The sequence below is a fragment of the Armigeres subalbatus genome, chromosome 1, assembly GCF_024139115.2.
Source record: "Armigeres subalbatus isolate Guangzhou_Male chromosome 1, GZ_Asu_2, whole genome shotgun sequence".
In the NCBI taxonomy this organism is placed as follows: domain Eukaryota; kingdom Metazoa; phylum Arthropoda; class Insecta; order Diptera; family Culicidae; genus Armigeres; species Armigeres subalbatus.
The window spans coordinates 7,285,407-7,303,627 of NC_085139.1; the positions used below are offsets into that span (position 1 = coordinate 7,285,407).

General features: G+C 36.5%; 1 protein-coding gene across 1 annotated transcript in view; it reads right to left on the bottom strand.

Annotated features, from left to right (window-relative positions):
* The window catches only part of LOC134220584 (thyroid receptor-interacting protein 11), a 252,082-nt gene that overhangs the window by 194,895 nt on the left and 38,966 nt on the right, over window positions 1-18,221 (bottom strand). Inside the window, 1 exon segment of the mRNA XM_062699677.1 lies at window positions 14,508-14,606. Coding sequence (XP_062555661.1) covers window positions 14,508-14,606 — 99 coding nt within the window.

Below are 18,221 nucleotides of genomic sequence, written 5' to 3' on the forward strand. Positions count from 1 at the left end.
AAAGGATTATTTTTATTCACCCTCTTCCTTGATAATTTTAGTTATTGAAGTCGGGTTTTGCAGTACTTTTCAGTGAAAGTGAGGATTAGTTATTATAAACATTACGTGCTAGAGCACTTTGTATTGTTTACAAATTATAACCGCTTACTTCCGACAGTTAACCCTTGTTAAAAAAACACATCGTTAGAACGCAATGCAATCTTCGCAAATGCAATTTAATAAATTAAATGAGGCAACGATTCGTTTCAATCATCTATTAACAGGACTAGGGTGATTGTTTCACACATTATTTTTCTATTTTCAGATTATTTCGAAGAATGTTTTGTTCTGCGTTGTGCGAATGAGTATATTAATTAACAAATATAGAACGATCACGCGATCTTCGAAATATTTTGTTCTGCTTTGTATGGGTAAATAATGTCCATATGCAGCGATTCCACGGGAAAAGAATAGAGTTGAAAAAAAAAGTTGTCCAATTTTGCTCAAAATCGCTTGGTATGTTTTTCATCGAAAATAATTAGACCCGTATTTTTTTATTTTTTATTAGGGTGACCAAGTTCGATATAGGGTTACCAGAAAAATCGCTATTTTTCGAATTTTTAAAGAATCATAACTTTTGAACCACTGGATCGATTTGCAATATTTGTTTATGGATAGAAAGCTTATTACTTCTAGTTCTTACTAAAATTTTTGGTTTGGTGTATTGGTGTACACAAATTTGCTAAAATGGTCAAAATATTCGTTTTTCAAGATTTTTAAATGTTGGACCACAACGACTGAAAATTCAAATATTTTTACATAACATATCAAAAAACTAGAAATGTTCATCGAGCCGTTTTTGAGTTACATTTTTTTGAAAATTTCAAGTTTTCTGCCCATACACACATGGAATGAACGTTATTCTCCACTATTTCAAATAGCTCAAATTAAATCAAAAGTATGAAAATGTTATTCAAGAGTGTTTGTTTGGTCTCGTTTATTAGAAGAATTTACGAATCGCAATAGTTGAAAATAATTCAATCGGAATAGTCTGGTGTTGTTATTGATGACTTCATTCTCCAAAATCGGCAAAGCAATATGTCGTTTTTCAAAAAGGTTGGTTTTCAGCGATCCATACAATAGATTACCTGCTTTGTTTATATGTTTTCAATATTTTTGATGCAGGTAATTCATTGTATTTTCTTTTTTGATTATGATTCATCTGTCTCCTTTTCCTTGTTCACTCTACCTAAATGATACCCAAAGGGACTATTTAAAGTGGTCTATAAGATAAAGTATATGTCAGTCAAGAAAATCAGTGAAATTGTCCAGTTGCCTTACTGAAGAAACGTTTAATACAATGTTCCTACATTTGTAATACCTGATATTGCCGACTTTATCGCATTATCAAGAAAGGAAACGAGCCAGCAGCTCCAATTGCAGTTAATATAGAATGTGAAAATCAAGAACTCACCGTTTCTGAACCATCGAAACTTGATGATCTCACAGTTGCCGGACCATCAGGCACCAATAATTTCGCCGTGGCGGGACCATCTAGAGTGAACAATTTCGCCGCACCAGCAAACATCAATAATGGTGGTTTCGAAATAATCGATCCCAATGCCGCTGGATCATCGGAAATTGACACTGTTCCTAGTGTTGGTAAGTAAAATAATCTCTTTTTTTTGTTCATTCAGACATCATGATTTGCTACGTTATACTATTTGTACTCGATTATTCAGAAAATTGAAAAACATCAGTTCCGTATAATCTTACCTAATCCGACCTAGTAGCTCAATTTGTAGAGCAGTTGCCTATCATGCAACAAAATAGAATAATCGAATACAATATGTATTACATTATATGAAGAAACATGCTCCTAACTAATAGTTATTTTTCCATCTTGTTTTGAGAATCTTTGTTTTCTTTGGAATCAACGAGTGCTGAATCAATTGAATCAAACCAGCGCGGTGCCCAGAAACCCGGAGACGGTCAGGAAATTCTTCAACAAATGAAGGCAAAGATTGATGAAATATCTGACAGAAACGATCGATATAGGATTCTAACTTCCCTTCCCAAATCCTGGACTGCATACAAAATTATGCAAGAATTCGGTGTTTCGCAACGAACTGCTCAACGTGCAAAGGAATTACAGATTGAAAAAGGTTTTATGAGCACACCGGAGACCAGAGTAAATATGTTGTCTTTGAGCGATGATACTCTAACTGTAGTTAGGGACTTTTATAATAGTGACGAGATAAGCAGAGTATGTCCTGAGAAAAAGGATTTCGTTATTGAAAATATGGCAGGAGAAAAAGTAAATGTACTTTTATGTAACCTTCGTGAAATTTATTCAATTTTCAAAGAGCAATAATTTACTTTTAAAATTGGATTTTCAATGTTTTCCAGTAGCCGCCCAAAAATTGTATTCTAGCTGGTTCAAGTGGAACGCATACTGTCTGCGTATGCATTTATCATCAGAATGTTAAATTAATGTTTAAAACCCTTAAGGACAAGAAACTTATTCATAACCATTTAAAAACGTATCATTTTTTTTTTAAATACTTTGTGAAAATACTACAGAGAAATGTTGGTTGAAAACCTGTGATCATTGCCCGGGTACGCAGACACTAGAGAATGACCTGATGAATTCTCTTGAAAATGTCGATTCCTTAGAATTTAAACAATGGAGGCAAACAGATCGTTGTCATTTAAATTCAATGCGAATGGATGCAGAAGAGTATGTGGAAACATTTTTAGAAAAATTAAGCAAATTATCTCCGCATAATTTTATTGCAGAGCAACAAGGAAACTACTTAAAACAACTTAAAATTAATTTGGAAGCAACTGATTGCATTATAATTGCTGACTTCTCGAAAATTACTCTTTTGTTATTCAGGACGCTATACAAGGTTTTCATTGGGCAAACGCTCAATGCACAATCCATCCTTTTGCCATATATTATAAAGATGAAGCACAAAATTTAAAGTTTATAAGCTTCATAGCAATCGCAGAATTTACTAAACATAACCATGTTGCCGTTCGGCTGTTTATAACAAATTGTGTGAATTTCATTAAAAAAAAAGCTACCTTACCTGAAAAATATTCATTTTTTTCTGATGGATCAGGCAGTCAATACAAAAATAAGATTACTGCTTTCAATTTGTGCCACATGTACAAAGACTTCGGTCTTAAAGCAGAGTGGAACTTTTTTGCCACTTGCCATGGAAAAGGGCCTTGTGACGCTTTAGGAGGTGTTCTAAAGCGAAACGCTTCAAAAGCAAGTTTACAAGGCCATCATATTACAACTGCGTACGAACTTTACTCTTGGGCTGTTTCTAAAGTAGATTCCAAAATGTATTACGAGTTTTTCTCCGAAAAAGATTACAATGCAATGGAAAAGAAAATAAAGAACCGTTATACTCGTGTAAAACAAATCTCTGGGACACAATCGTTTCATTACTTTAAGCCACAAAATGAAAATTACATTATCGTGAAACGGTTTTCGTTTTCAGATGAAGAAAAGTGTTTTAAATTGTAAGAATTTTGCTATGTAATATTTTTTTGATGAATTATGAAAAATAAAAATAATCAAATTAAATGCTGAGTTTTAATTGAAGGTAATCAGAGAAAACCATTGCTTGTAGTTTAAAGCTTTGAGATTTGAGCTACCATTCCTCAATATAGCAGAGCCAAGATTCTCTCAGACAGCGCTGGTTGCCAAATTTTAATAATACCAATGGAAAGCATTCATTACACAAAGAATTTCAGCGTAGATTTCATTGGTTGGAAAAATGTGTTTTTGGACTTCAAATTTGATTTTTCAGCTTCACTAAATATAAAAAAATCTACACGCTAAAAAAATATATTCTAGTTTCAGTTCGGTTCACTCAAAATGACCCTTTTGTGGAATAATTCAAAATAGTTAAGTTTACTCAGTCGTGGTTTACGCTACCACTCAAATTCGGCATGAGTGCCTCTGCAACCCTTATGAGCACTCATGCTGAATTAGGACGCTAACGGACCATTGTGGTTCCAGTTATAGCGTAAACCATGGCTGAGTAAACCCTAACAATGTTGGTCTCTGCTTTTAAACAATGTGAGGGTGATTTATAGTTCTTACATTTAATGGGGTCAGAATTGGACAAGCCTCCCTACTTTTGATAGGTACATTACTTCACAAATAAAACTAGATTAGTACACATGGTTACCATGAATTTATTAGGAATAAGTTTGATAACTTCAACAGAATGATTCCCGCAGTTATTTTGAAGTGATGGAAAATTATGCTCATTCCATGTGTGTATGTTCAGAAAACTTGAAATTTTCAAAAAATATTACACAAAAACGGCTCGATGAACATTTCTAATTTTTTGATATGTTATGTAAAAATATTTGAATTTTCATAAAAAAAATATAAAAATATATAGTCGTTGTGGTCCAACATTTAAAAAATCTTTAAAAACGAATATTTTGACCATTTTAGCAAATTTGAGTACACCAATACACCAAACCAAAAATTTTAGTAAGAACTAGAAGTAATAAGCTTTCTATCCATAAAAAAATATTGCAAATCGATCCAGTGGTTCAAAAGTTATGATTTTGTAAAAATAAAAAAATAAAAAAATACGGGTCTAATTATTTTCGATGAAGAACATACCAAGCAATTTTGAGCAAAATTGGACAACTTTTTTTTCAACTCTATTCTTTTCCCGTGGAATCGCTGTATGGGTAAATTAAATAGCAAATGAAATATTAGTGCGCGTCTGATCTTGTTTGCTCTAATATGCAGAACGATTGCGCGATCATTGAGATATTTGGCTCTGCGTTATGCGGGTAATTAAATTAATAAACAAATAAAAAATTAGTGCGTGTTCTATCGTGTTTGTATTAGTACGCAGAGCGATCGCGCGATCATCGGAATATTTTGTTCTGCTATGTGCGGTTGATAAGTAGATCCATTAAATCGCGCTCGATTGTTTTTGTTTAAACTTCATCAAACTACACGCTATACACGGCAAACCGTTTACCAAAACGAACCCGGCTACAATACCTACCTCATGTATCCAACATCCCAGTGATTTCTCGTGGAAGTGCAGATGACTCGTCGGCTTCCATCAAAGCAAGTATCACGTCAACATTCTTCTACCCATTCCTTAATTGACCTGCATTCGGACACAGCCAGCGCCGGTATTGCTTAATATTTGGGTCACCAGTTCTTACACATTGAGGATGATGTTAGTCCCAAACATCATCTTTTGGTTCTCTGTGTAATTACAGCTGACCTGGCAATAACGGAGTAGCAACCGTGGGCGATCAATCATGCTCATGCAGAGTACGTACGATTTCCTGTCGTGATGCGTCTCCGAATTTCTCTGCTGGTATCGTTATCGGAGGTCACGTTGTCCTCTCTTGAGCATCTTCATATCATGTACTTCGTCTTCGACGTCCTGATGACTAGTCTAATCCGTTTACTTCGATTTTCAGTCTGATGTAGGCTTCCTCCATCCTCTCAAAGTTACGTGCCATAATATCAATGTCGTCGGCGAAACCAAATAACTGAACACTTCCAAAAAATATATCTTGAAAACGGCTTGTCCGATCGTTTTGGTGTCTTCTACAATATTTTAGGTAATCATTGGAGCTATGTGAAAAAAATATACACTGCGAATAAAAATTACTCAATCATTGAAAATAAAACTTAAAAAACAATTTTCTCAAAAACGATTTTTTCCATATTTTTGCCTTTCTTGTATACTCAGTATGTATTAACAAATAAAGTACTATTAAACAATCCTTAAATCTTCAAATTAATCTTAGTGTATGCTTAAAAAGAATAATGAATGGACACCCCCGTAACGCTGGGTAGACACCTTTGCGTGGTGTGTTACGGTGTAAGATCTACCACGGTCACATTGTCAGCTACAGGCAAATCCTGACCCAACGAATACCTTCCCCAATATCCAATTCCGTGGTACTTATGAGGGTGTCGCTGAGTCGGGGGCCTCTCGTTAAGTAAGTACTACACCAACACTTCCTTCCCCTCCCAAGTTACGGTGAAGATGGGCGTGGCCTGGAGTAGTAATCCTCATGCTTTTGTGATTTTTATCCTAGATTGAAATCAAGGACCACACCCACCTTGATTTCTGATAGCAATCTGAATAAAGATTTCAAAAGAAAAACATGAGTATCACTAGTGTCCAATCTACGAAGTACACCGTAACTATGCTATGCTATGCTATGCTTAAAAAGAATAATAAATGGACATATTGTTTAATTATTGTTATGTTGACCCTTAAATGCGCAATGATGTTTTAAAACCACAAACCGAAAATACGTTTTATGTTAATGATTTTAATGGTTGTAACTCTTGAATTATTCGTTAGAAGTTGGTTAAGCGGAAACTCTATTTTTCTTATAATTTCGTAATAATTCAATTTAAGGTTTTAGATCTAAAATCTAAAATTAGTCATCTTGTTGTAAAAATGATATCCACCAATGCTTATATATGCCTAATAGTTTACCCACACTAATAGATTTGAAGAAAATATAATCGATTAAAGAAAACTTGGGCTTGGGGTAATACTGTCAATTATGTTAGAGACTATATTTTAAAGGCAATGATTAAAATCCAAATCCCAAATGCATCCCAAGTGCTTATAAAAGACTCAGAATGAGAAAAATCTGCATTATGCGGAGGATTTTAGTGTCCCATAAGAGCCAGTGCTTAGGAGGCGATCTCACTCTCCCTATGTCACTCGAAAATATCAAAATAATCTAAACAGTCTAATAGGATTTGGGAACAAAAATCTACTTAATTGTTGTACCTCACAACTGTATTAAATTCAAATAATTCAGATAGAATGTGACTGAGTAAGAAACATTAAAGAGTAAATCTTTTCCTTCACCTTTATAAAAAAAACTCAAAGGTGCAGCCCAAACAAGTTGTACACAAAGGTGACGTTGAACTACGTAATGTACAGGTTTTCGACTTTTCTGTTCGATGAGACCAAGGCAAGCGATTTTCAAGCCCAGAGTAAATCTTCGTTGTGTATCCTGTGTTCCTGAGCTTGAGTGAGCATTACGAACCCTGGTGATGTATATAATATTTATACCAACATTTGAAAGCGATAATAAAAGTAATATTTTCAAATAATCGAGGATGAACAACACTATCAAGCGATCACATATTGGCATCAATAGACGTAAGCGAGAAGCTGCCGTCTAACGCTCCAAAGCTGTCGAGAGAAAACGCGCGTGTAAGTCAGAAGAAACGGACTGCACCAGATAAAAGCCCTATAAGTTGCATTAATTTGACTTCTATGCTGATTTAAGGTCTCAAGTTAGCTTTGCAAACAAAGGCGCAGAATCCGGAAATGACGAGATCGATTCTCGATATTTCGATAATTATTTGACAGATAACTTATATATCAAAACTTGTTATTCTGTTACAGCAGTTTTTTTATAACAGCGGTTTCTTTAAAACTTGCACCATTAGTAGTTACAATAACAAAAATTGTAAAAAAATCTCTTCTAGTTTTAACAAAAATATTACTGAATATGTTAATATATGTCAATTGAACAAAAATATAACTCGATGTGTTGTATAAAACGTGGTGAAAATAGCTTATACTATAACAAATTATGTTATTGAAAATATTATGATTATCCATAATGTGGACAATTAACTGCCCAGCTGGTTCTATTTTGAATGTAGGTTCAAGTTATACTAAAGGTGGTACCTTCGCTTTTTTCCAATTCCTATCTACCCAAAATGTAGGCAATTTTTTTCGGTAAAAATAAACATAACACATTATGTTGTAATTGTTGCAGGTTGCCAGCCAAAATATAAAAAAAATACGTCTGGTTTGTTTCAATGACTATGTACTAACTAATGACATTTTATTTTTTTAAACATGATTGCTTTGATGAACATTATATATTATAGGTTGCTTTGTTGCACGTGACTTGGATCAACGTTCAACAATAATCATGTTATGACGATCATGAAATGTTCATTCCTCAATCTTTGACAGATAATTTATAACAAAATTATTACAGATATGGTTATTTGTAACACATATTGATATAATTTTGATAAAATTTTGTTATGACTAACTGGTCAGGTAGTGTATCCATTGTACTTGCCACACAAGATACAGGGGTTAGACAAAAAGGTTGAAATAGGCAAAATTTTGCCGAAGTTCAAGTCAGCATAACTTTGCGTAGAATGATCCGATTTTGATAAAATTGAGACCATCGGACGCGGAAACTCTTCTAGTATACTATCCCTAAACTATCCCAAAACCTGAGATTAGTCCTTGGCCACCGGAGATGTTTCGGGGTTTCCTAGGGTACGTTTAAGATGTATTTTTCCCACTGCTTGTCAATTTATATGTCGTTCATTTTCATCATTTTTTATGCTTTGTCCAAAAACTAGAACTCATATGCCGCCCAATGGTGGCTGTAGATCGGGAATCCATCAAAACTACGCAGAGATATGGCCATTTTCGTAAAAAAGGTCCCGGGATCATGGAGAAATGATAACAGATCAGAATAATGCAAATATGAGTATCTAACTAAAATCTATCTAATGACTACAGAAACATTTCCAAAATGATAGTGTCCACTGCCACCCTTATAGCAGGTTCCAAGGGCCTTCCAGGAAGAGCCGGTTTTGGCACCATCTGGAACCATGCATTTATGGGTGTCAAAATTCATGTTTTCTCAAGACGATGAATATAGGATCTTTATTAAAGATATATTTTGAGGACTGTAAGACTCTCTGGCCAATTTGTAACAGGTTCCGGATGTTCTGCGAAAGTGATATTTATTCAGGGTGTATGGCCAATTACGTACCGTTTTCACGAAAATGGCCGTATCTCTGCGTATACCTAATGGATTTTGGATCTGCAGCCACCTTTGGTCAGCATATTAGTTCTAGTTTCTGGGGAAAGCATAAAACAAGATGTCAGTAAACGTCACATAAAACGACAAGCAGAAGAAAAAATGCATTTATAACATACTCTCGGAAAACCCGAAACATCTCCGGTGACCAAGGTGACCTATCTCAGGTCTTGCATGGGAAAGTATACTAGAAGAGTTTCCGCATCCGATGGTCCCAATTTAATCACAATCGGATTTTTCTACGCAAGGTTATGCTGATTTGAACTACGACAAAATTTTGCAAATCGCATCCTTTTTGTCTAACCCCTGTACATTCTAATGCAATGACTGACATAGAGAGCTTTCGATTAATAACTAAAGAAATGCTAATAGATGACTGAGTTAAAAAGTAGGCCAAGTTCCAGTTGGAATGTAGTGCTGTGGAAGAAGAATCTTGCGATGCACTTACGAGATAAACAGATTCACCGAAACCGATAGCTTAACTGTTATCAAGTTTTGAATAGTAAATATTATCATCAGGGCTGGTAGCGACGGATGGCGCTCAAAATAGTGACTTTAGTGACCAGTGCTGACGAAAAAAGGGACCAAATAGTGACTTTCAGTTGCAAAAAAGTGACCAAATAGTGACTTTTAGTTTCAGTTGCAAGTTCGATGAGACGAAATCAAGGTTGAAGGTGAAACTTTTTTTCGTAATTTGTGGCGGAAAACATCTTTCACTCACCACTCTTTTCTCTTAGAACGAACTCAAAACCTCATGATAAATTTCTTCCGAAAAGCTCTAAACGCGGGAAGCACTGGTTCTGATGATGCATTTCAACTTGTTCTACACAGCAGTGAGGTCCGCAACACAAAGCGAAAATCATCACTTCTCTGTGGGGCTGCCTATGATTTCTTCACCTCCGCTTAGGCCTTAAACCAGGTTTAAACGTATGGGTAAGCACCGCTTAAGAGTTAAGCGAAGGTGAAGAAATTGGCCCTAAGAAAGTGTAGTAGACTAGATCACCAGAGTAGGCTACTTGGAATACATCACTCACTTGAAGTGTACTGACGAAGACAACGGTTGTGTTCCATTTACGGACCACTACATTGGCGACGAGGATAAATTAATTTTCATTCTTGTCAATTTTCAAGTCAAAATGAAGAACAGTATAAAGTGAAGTCTAAACGTTGGCTTTCATATATGAAAATATTGAAAAAAAAAACGATGGATAAGGTAAAGCTGATTATTAAAAATTATGTCTGTACTCTGAATCACTAAAAAAAATAATGGAATAGAGAATAGTGATTATTATGTTGTAGAATTATAAAAAAATCCAGGATAACGAAGAGAAGACGTTTTCTAGTCCGTATACCTGGTAGTTGTGCGCAGGGAATGCTGAATTCCAGTCCGCAGATCAAACCCAGTAAAACGAAGAGAATGAGAGCATTCTGGTCCGTAAAACTGTCCGTATACCTGGTAACGTTGCGCAGAGAATACTGAATTCTAGTCCGCAAGTGAAGAGGGAGACGAAGAGGGACCATGTGTAACCCTAGTATGTCAAAAGCCCAAATGTAGGAGAACCTTTGTTTCTCAGCCCATTTGGCACCTGAAATTGAATTTTCAAATTTGTTAGAAAATTTTCATTTGCTACCATGGTTACAGGTAAAAAAAACTGAAACGTCTGAAAATCCTGTGTTGATCGCACACAAATTTAAATATTATTCTATTCTAGCAGTAAACTAGCACTACATGAGCGACCCATGTACTACTAAAAATGTTGATGACTATATAATAGGTAACTATCAAGCTATAGATATCCCACACTATTGGCTGGAACACAATGCATCTCCACTACACTAGTCAGGAAGCTTATTGGCTCTATATGTTCCGAAATGGAAATAGGATTGAAATCGACGTATACATTTAAGGAACCGGTAAGTTTTAAATTGGTAAATTTAAGAAGTTCATAAAGCTCTGTTAAGTCATAAATTATTTATATTAGTTGAACGCGTTTAAAATACTTAACTAACAAAAATGTGTATTAAATTTAAATATACAATCTAGGCATATTAATGTGCCTCCCCAACAAGTCATAAATTTTGTTGTAGCGAGTTTGTGATGGGCAAATGTGATTCAAAAATCTATGATTTGATAATGAAGAAGATGAATTAAATTAACTCAAAAAAAATAACAATAAAAAAATGCGAATACGGAAAAAATACAGCAATTGACGTTTGTTTAAATGTTCAAACGAACGTAAATAAGAACGTTAGTTGGTTTATGTAAAAGCATATATAAAATGGTTTTGTAAAAAAAAAAAAAATTAAGCTTAAATTAGGAGCATAGAAATTAAGAAAAAAAAGATTATGTGGACCAACTAGCCAACAGGAATACATGATTAACACTGATAGCTATCGTTTAGTGTAATGGTTTGTGTACAGAGTTGATCATCAAGATTTTTGTTATGAATTAATAAATAGTCTCTCGTAGCAGAATATTTTTTTATTTCCAAAATTTGTTAAATGGTAGAATGCCATTATTGATTATTTATTCATATGGCGAAGTATAAAATAAACAAGGAGAGAAAGAGAGATTAAGTTTCATCAAGAAAAAAAATAGTGTACAACCAATTACAATGATACATGCAATTACTTACTTGTGAGAAAAGCCACCGTTTACAACGCACTGATGACATTCGTTAATGATACCTATTTGTCTTTTCAATAATATTCTAAAATCAATATCATCATTTTAGACATCCTCTGAAACTGACTTCAATCATTAGGTCAAGCGTCTTATTTCTAGGAGTTAGGAAATCGTTATGAAGGCAACTGAACTCAACAAGAAATACAACATTCATGTTTAAAGTTCTAGCATCTAGCATGTACCAATAATATACAACGATGCTCAAATTATATTTAAAACTTTATTAAAACAAAGGAGAGATGTAGTAGACTAGATCACCAGAGTAGGCTACTTGGAATACATCACTCACTTGAAGTGTACTGACGAAGACAACGATTGTGTTCCATTTACGGACCACTACAGAAAGATGCAAAGAACTCTATTTATCATAGGTGTCACGGAAGTTTTTGGAATCTTTAGTGCGAAAGAAACAACAGTACGGATTGTTTTGGTAGATAACGAAATGAAAACAAAAGATTCATGTACAACGAGTCTGGGATTGAACGCTCGACCTCCTGCTTGTAATGCAGGACCATGATCTCTGAGCTTTTAAATATTTTTTCTCCAAAAAAACGCAGATTTTCCGACTTGAATACGCACATCATGAACGATTTTTGGTATAGAATTCGACAGCGCATACAATCTTTAAAAAGGGAGAGACTAGATCTCCTTTCTATGATATCTATTCAAAAAAATTTTTTTTTTGGAGCAAACCCTTCATTACATCTGTCAAATCTACAAAAAATTAGCCGCTTGAAAACAATTTATATTTTCATTTTTTCGTCAATTTTTGAATGGATGACTAATGAGCAAGGGCCTCATACGCCTGTCACTGGCGAACAACGCTCGTGTACTCTGCATCGAAGCTTAGAACCACTGTTAGAGCGCAATCGTTTATGCGAACATTTTTATATTCGGTTAATTACTGCCAATAAATTCTTTTTCGAGTCCCTTTAATCATGCAGGTATCTCAAGCATACCACATCGTTATGTTGCTACATGATTGAGTGTTTAAAATCCATCGTCATAACAAAAAGGTGGTAGAGAATTAACACTGTTGTTTACATTTTAGAACCAGCACATGTCGGGGTAGGGATTCAGTGCTCCGCCTTCTCCCCCTGCTAATGAGGGATCAAGTCTCCTCATATTGCGGCAATAACTCAAAATCCATATATCCTGAAATTGTGATAGAATGTTGGTAGTGAAGATCATTTGGCATATTTATGGATTCATGCTATGAAAAAATTATGACATTTGGTCATTACTAGGAGAAGTTGTTAAAGACAGTAAATAATAGAGTAAATGAGGTTGTCATTCGAAAAAACTCGTCACATAACGATCATTTGTCTAGAGGATCTGTTATAAAAATACGCTATAACAATACTACTTTAGTTCTCGGTAAAACAGGGGAGAATCAAGTCTCCGCACCTTCCCCTACTGTATAAAGTTTGCGTTTTGAAAAAATCGAAATCGGCAGGTCTCCTGCTTACATGACTGTATACCAATTAGCTACTGGTGAAATACCAATAAGAGCAGCGAGTTAAATGGCTGGCGAAGTTTCAGAGCGATCATTTTTCCAAGATCCGTAATTTCATTTCCGCCATGAACAAAGCATCATCCGACGGATACATAAAGCTTTTTTAAATCTTAGTGAATAGTTTCAAAATAGTTGAAAATAGTGACTTTTTGCGAGAAAAAGTGACTTTAGTGACTTGAGGTCGAAAAAAGGGACTTTTTAGTGACTTGCTCGAAAAAAGTGACCAAGTCACTAAAAAGTGACCCGCTACCAGTCCTGTATCATACATAAATATTGTGACACACCGGAGTCGGTTTTTAGGCGGAGGATGTGGGTCACGTAAACTAAAACAACGTAAAAAACGCGTAAATCCCTAAATACGTCTGATTAAACCACGGAAAGGCCGAAATTCGAGTAAAAAAAATTGCATAGAAACCGATTCGTGTAAGAAAAACCGCGTAATAAACGACTTCAGTGTACATCGGATATGAAGTGTTGACTCCTCCTTGATTGAATGGTCCAAGAAATATGAATATCCATCGAGAAACGGCTGAGATATTAACGATCGAAGTCTATCATATTTTCGTGACGTTTTGCGATTTTTTGCAATCGTAAAGTGCACCCCAATTTAGAAAAGACAGACGTAGTTCTACGTCAAAAAACATTCAAGAATTATGAATTTACTTTACGATATTTTGTTTTTTTTTCAGGTACATGTCCTGAATTCCCGGATTTTCCAGTGACTTAAATTTCCCGTCTTTTTCCCGCGTTTCCTATTTTTCCTGTTCAATGGCCACCCTGCGAAACCAAACGATTGTATCAAGAAAGGCATCGTCACTGCTAAGTGGATTAATCTGGGTTTTTTTTCTCTAAACGTACTCAAACAGGACCAAATCCGCAAACATTAGGCTTCAACAACATTATGTTTTAAAAAATGTGTTCAAAATGTATGTTATTTGCACACTTCGTTGTCGCGTAATAGCTTCAAAGAGCATTATCAGTAATTTATCGATCGGAACTTGAAATACAGCGAAAACAGCAACAAACGGACAGAGAGGGTGCTCTCACGCTGATAAGAAGGGCATGCGCGATCACACAGTCAACGAAGCGACGACGGCGGTTAACATGGGCAATGGGCACAACATACTGCGGTGAATGGATAACCGAAACAACGCCCATATGCCATCTAAAGTACGCAGCTGAAAAAAGCTCAACCATCCGTTCAGGTCGTCGGTTGTTGGTCCTTTTCGGAACAGTAAACATGGCGGCCCTATCGCGGTTCCAATGGTTCCCACACCAGTGCCACCGTGCTCGTTAGGTAAGGGTAACCGTTTACTGTTGACACTATTCTTGGCACATAAACCAGAAAATTTGATAAGAAAAAAATCGTTGCAAACCGAAGATTCGACACATGGGTGATTTTTTTGTATAGTAACTTACCAGTTTGGAACCAGACGATGATGGAAGCTCGATCGGTGACTTGGACTGATTCCGTTGCTGTTGTTGATATTCCGCAATTTGTTTGCGCAGTGTTGCAATCTGCAGTTAGGACGAGAGAGAGAAAAAAACATGCGACATGAATTTCGTTATCGTTACTGTTACAGCTCAAAAGAGGGTAAAGGGAGTTGACAATGCTTTGTAAAAAGCCCAGCAATTTTCCGATTATAATGTGCAATAATTGCTATTCTCCATAGTTTCCAGAGTGCGCACTTGCGCACCGCTTTCCATAATTCTCATTCGGTGCGGTGGTTTTCTGGCCAAATCGAGAACGCCCATTGGCGTTGCAAACGGATGGACGGCCGGGCGGGCGCGGAGCTACCATTTTCCACCCACCATTGCGCGCGCACAAAATGTGAAAGCTGAGCGGAGGATGCGATCGGGTAGGAGGTAGGCAGCGGTAACGACACCCGTCGACGCTCGATGCCTCTGAGAGCACCTGTACAAACTTGTGGATGCCGGATATATTCCAGAGGCATGTTCATTGGGTTGAGCCTGAAATGGAGACATTTTTTCCAATGCCACTAGAGTATGACAAAAGGCATATTTCAGGATTGTTTTTTGTTGAACAGAAGGAGTAATAGGAGTTTTGTAAAAAGCGTTTTTCAAAGTAATACGATGGATCATAGCTAATTCATACATCAAAACGAAAAGCCTCATATGAACAATGCATTTTTCACATATAGAACTGTACCGACACTGCTACACCTCTGAATCCCAAACTACGTTCTATTACAACCTCCATACGGTACGACTCGTAAGTAGTGGAGGTACCTGTCCGCGTCGCTGACGAGCTCGAGGGTGGACGGTTCCGAATTGGAACCAGGGACGTGGGAACCGCGCTTTGCCAGCCCCCTAAACGTACCGACCGGACCTCAACAACGGGCACCATTCTATAAAGTACCAGAACAAACGTGGCATACAACTTCACACTGGCTAGCTGATACCGTTCGGCAACCAGCAGCGTGGGGAACGCGCGGAGCATTCGACGAAACACGAAGTCGTCACAAATATAGTAATAATAAAAAAACACTTTTTGTGATAAGGAAAAATTTCCCTCCAACAACGTACGAACAACTATAGTCGTCGTTGGAAGGTAACATGCTACCTTTATGACCGACAACTGTGTATACTAGGCCTGGGTATCGCGCATTGAAAAAAAAAGCGGTTGGATAAACGTTGCCCCATACTCATCCATTGGTCGTTGTTTATAAATGACAGATTTGTATCCATAAGCTTTGTAGTTGCTTTTTTCATTGGCTGGATAAATACTACGAGTGCTGAATGGCTCGAGCAAATTGCAAACTCAATTTCGAACAATAATTCGAAGCTGCGCTATTTGACGCATGTTGATCTTAAGTCCAGGTTTGTGTTGGTTGACCGACAACATATGCCGTAGACACATCATATTCTATAATTTAAAATAAGTATGTACCACAGTTAAAATCGATCTAATTATCCTTGGTTATTCGTGTAGACCTGAGTGCATACATATATCAAGCGATTTCTTGGAAAACCAAGATCCTAAGCTGTGAACTCATTTTATTCTATGTATCACGAAGGGCATGGACTATATTTAAAACATTCCGATTGATCTTTGGTCAATTGTGTAGACCAAGAACCTCTAAGGTTGACAGATTCTATTCTTTACATCAAACGGGCATGAACCGTATACAAAATAGTCCGGTTTATCTTTGATTACTTATGAATATCAGTAGTCCTTATTCCAGAGATTTGTTGGATGACAAAGATTTCAAGCTGTGAACTCTTTCTATTCTATGTATCACAAATAAACATGTAAACTATTTAAAACCATCCAATTGATCTTTGAATAATTTTGTAAAAAGTCTTACTCCAGTGATATTTTGGATAACCGGGAAACTCTGACAAGGACACATTCTATTCTTACTTACTTGATACTTGATGGGCTACAGCTCTTCGATGAACCTACGCCGAATGGAGTATCCTTCTCAGGGGGCTGTTCGGCCACATTGAGAGTTGACGTAAAGTCAATGTCAACTTCTCTCCACGAACAGCCTAGATAGCTGTGTGGTGTCGGCAGCTGGTTATCTGGCTAAGAATAACATTACGTATTGCCTGTTCCAGTGGTAAAAGTCCACCATACAGGTGACTCCTAATTTTCGGTGTGATGCGGCTTTATGCTTACCGTGCCTACGAATGAATGGTTAGGGGGTTCTAATAAGAACCTAACCGCAAACGGAGCCTGTGAAGCACCAGGGCCCCCTTCACAGTATTTTAGCCCTCGCTGCGCTAACCGGAGCTATGGCGTGGTTGACTTTTACTTCTCCGAGATAATCGGCTACTCTTATTCAACCTCATCGTGAGGTTAAATAAGAGTAGGGTTATGAATATGTGTTTTAATTAGTTTTCAACAAATTGTCACCTATACGGATTCGCATAATGCATTTTTTACAATGTGCTTTGTGTATGTTACCTATATGGATTCGCATTATGCGTTTTTTTTTACAGTGTACTCTGTGTCTCGTCCTTGACGTTTGGCTTCGGCTACTCTTGTTCAATCTCAACGTGAGGTTAAATAAGAGTGGGGTTATGAATATGTGTTTTACTTAGTTTTTCAACAAATTGTCACCTGTATGGATTCGAATTATTCGTTTTCACAATGTACTCTGTGTTTCGTCTTTGACGTTCGGCTTTGGCTACTCTTGTTCAATCTCATCGTGAGTGTGGAGTTATGAATTGGGCTTATTCTACGAGTGGAGTGACGTGAGATTACTCGAATGACGTGAGAACCCAAGCAACACAAGTTCAACAAATCTGGTTGCAGTAACCATATTGTGACTGAATCCGGTAATATATAAGTTACTGTGATTGATGTGCAATATGTGTGCTTCTCAGGAAGAGTCGTATAGCCCCATTTGAATAACATGGTCACCTCACGTGAGAATTGCTAAATTCGACTCACCTCACGTCATTCGACTCGTAGAATAAGCCCAAATATGTGTTTTACTTAGTTTTTCAACAAACTTCCACCTATATGGATTCGCATTTTGCATTTTTTTTTACAATGTACTTTGTGTTTGTCACCTATATGGATTCGCATTATGCGCTTTTCACAGTGTACTCTGTGTTTCGTCTTTGACGTTCGGCTTCAGCTACTCTTGTTTAATCTCAACTTGAGGTTGAATGAGGGTGGGATTATGAATATGTTTTTTACTTAGTTTTTCAACAAATTTTCACCTACATGGATTCGCATTATGCGTTTTTTTTTACAATGTACTTTGTGTCACCTATATGGATTCGTATTATGCGTTTTTCAAAGAGTAATCTGTGTTTCGTCTTTGATGTTTGGCTTCAGCTACTCTTGTTTAATCTCAACTTGAGGTTGAATAAGGGTGGGGTTATGAAAATGTTTTTTTTACTTAGTTTTTTTTTCAACAAATTGTCACCTATATGGATTCGCATTATGCATTTTTTTACAATGTACTTTGTGTATGTTACCTTTATGGATTCGCATTATGCGTTTTTCACAGTGTACTCTGTGTCTCGTCCTTGACGTTCGGCTTCGGCTACTCTTGTTCAATCTCAACGTGAGGTTACATAAGAGTGGGGTTATGAATATGTATTTTACTTAGTTTTCAACAAATTGTCACCTATATGGATTCGCATTATGCGTTT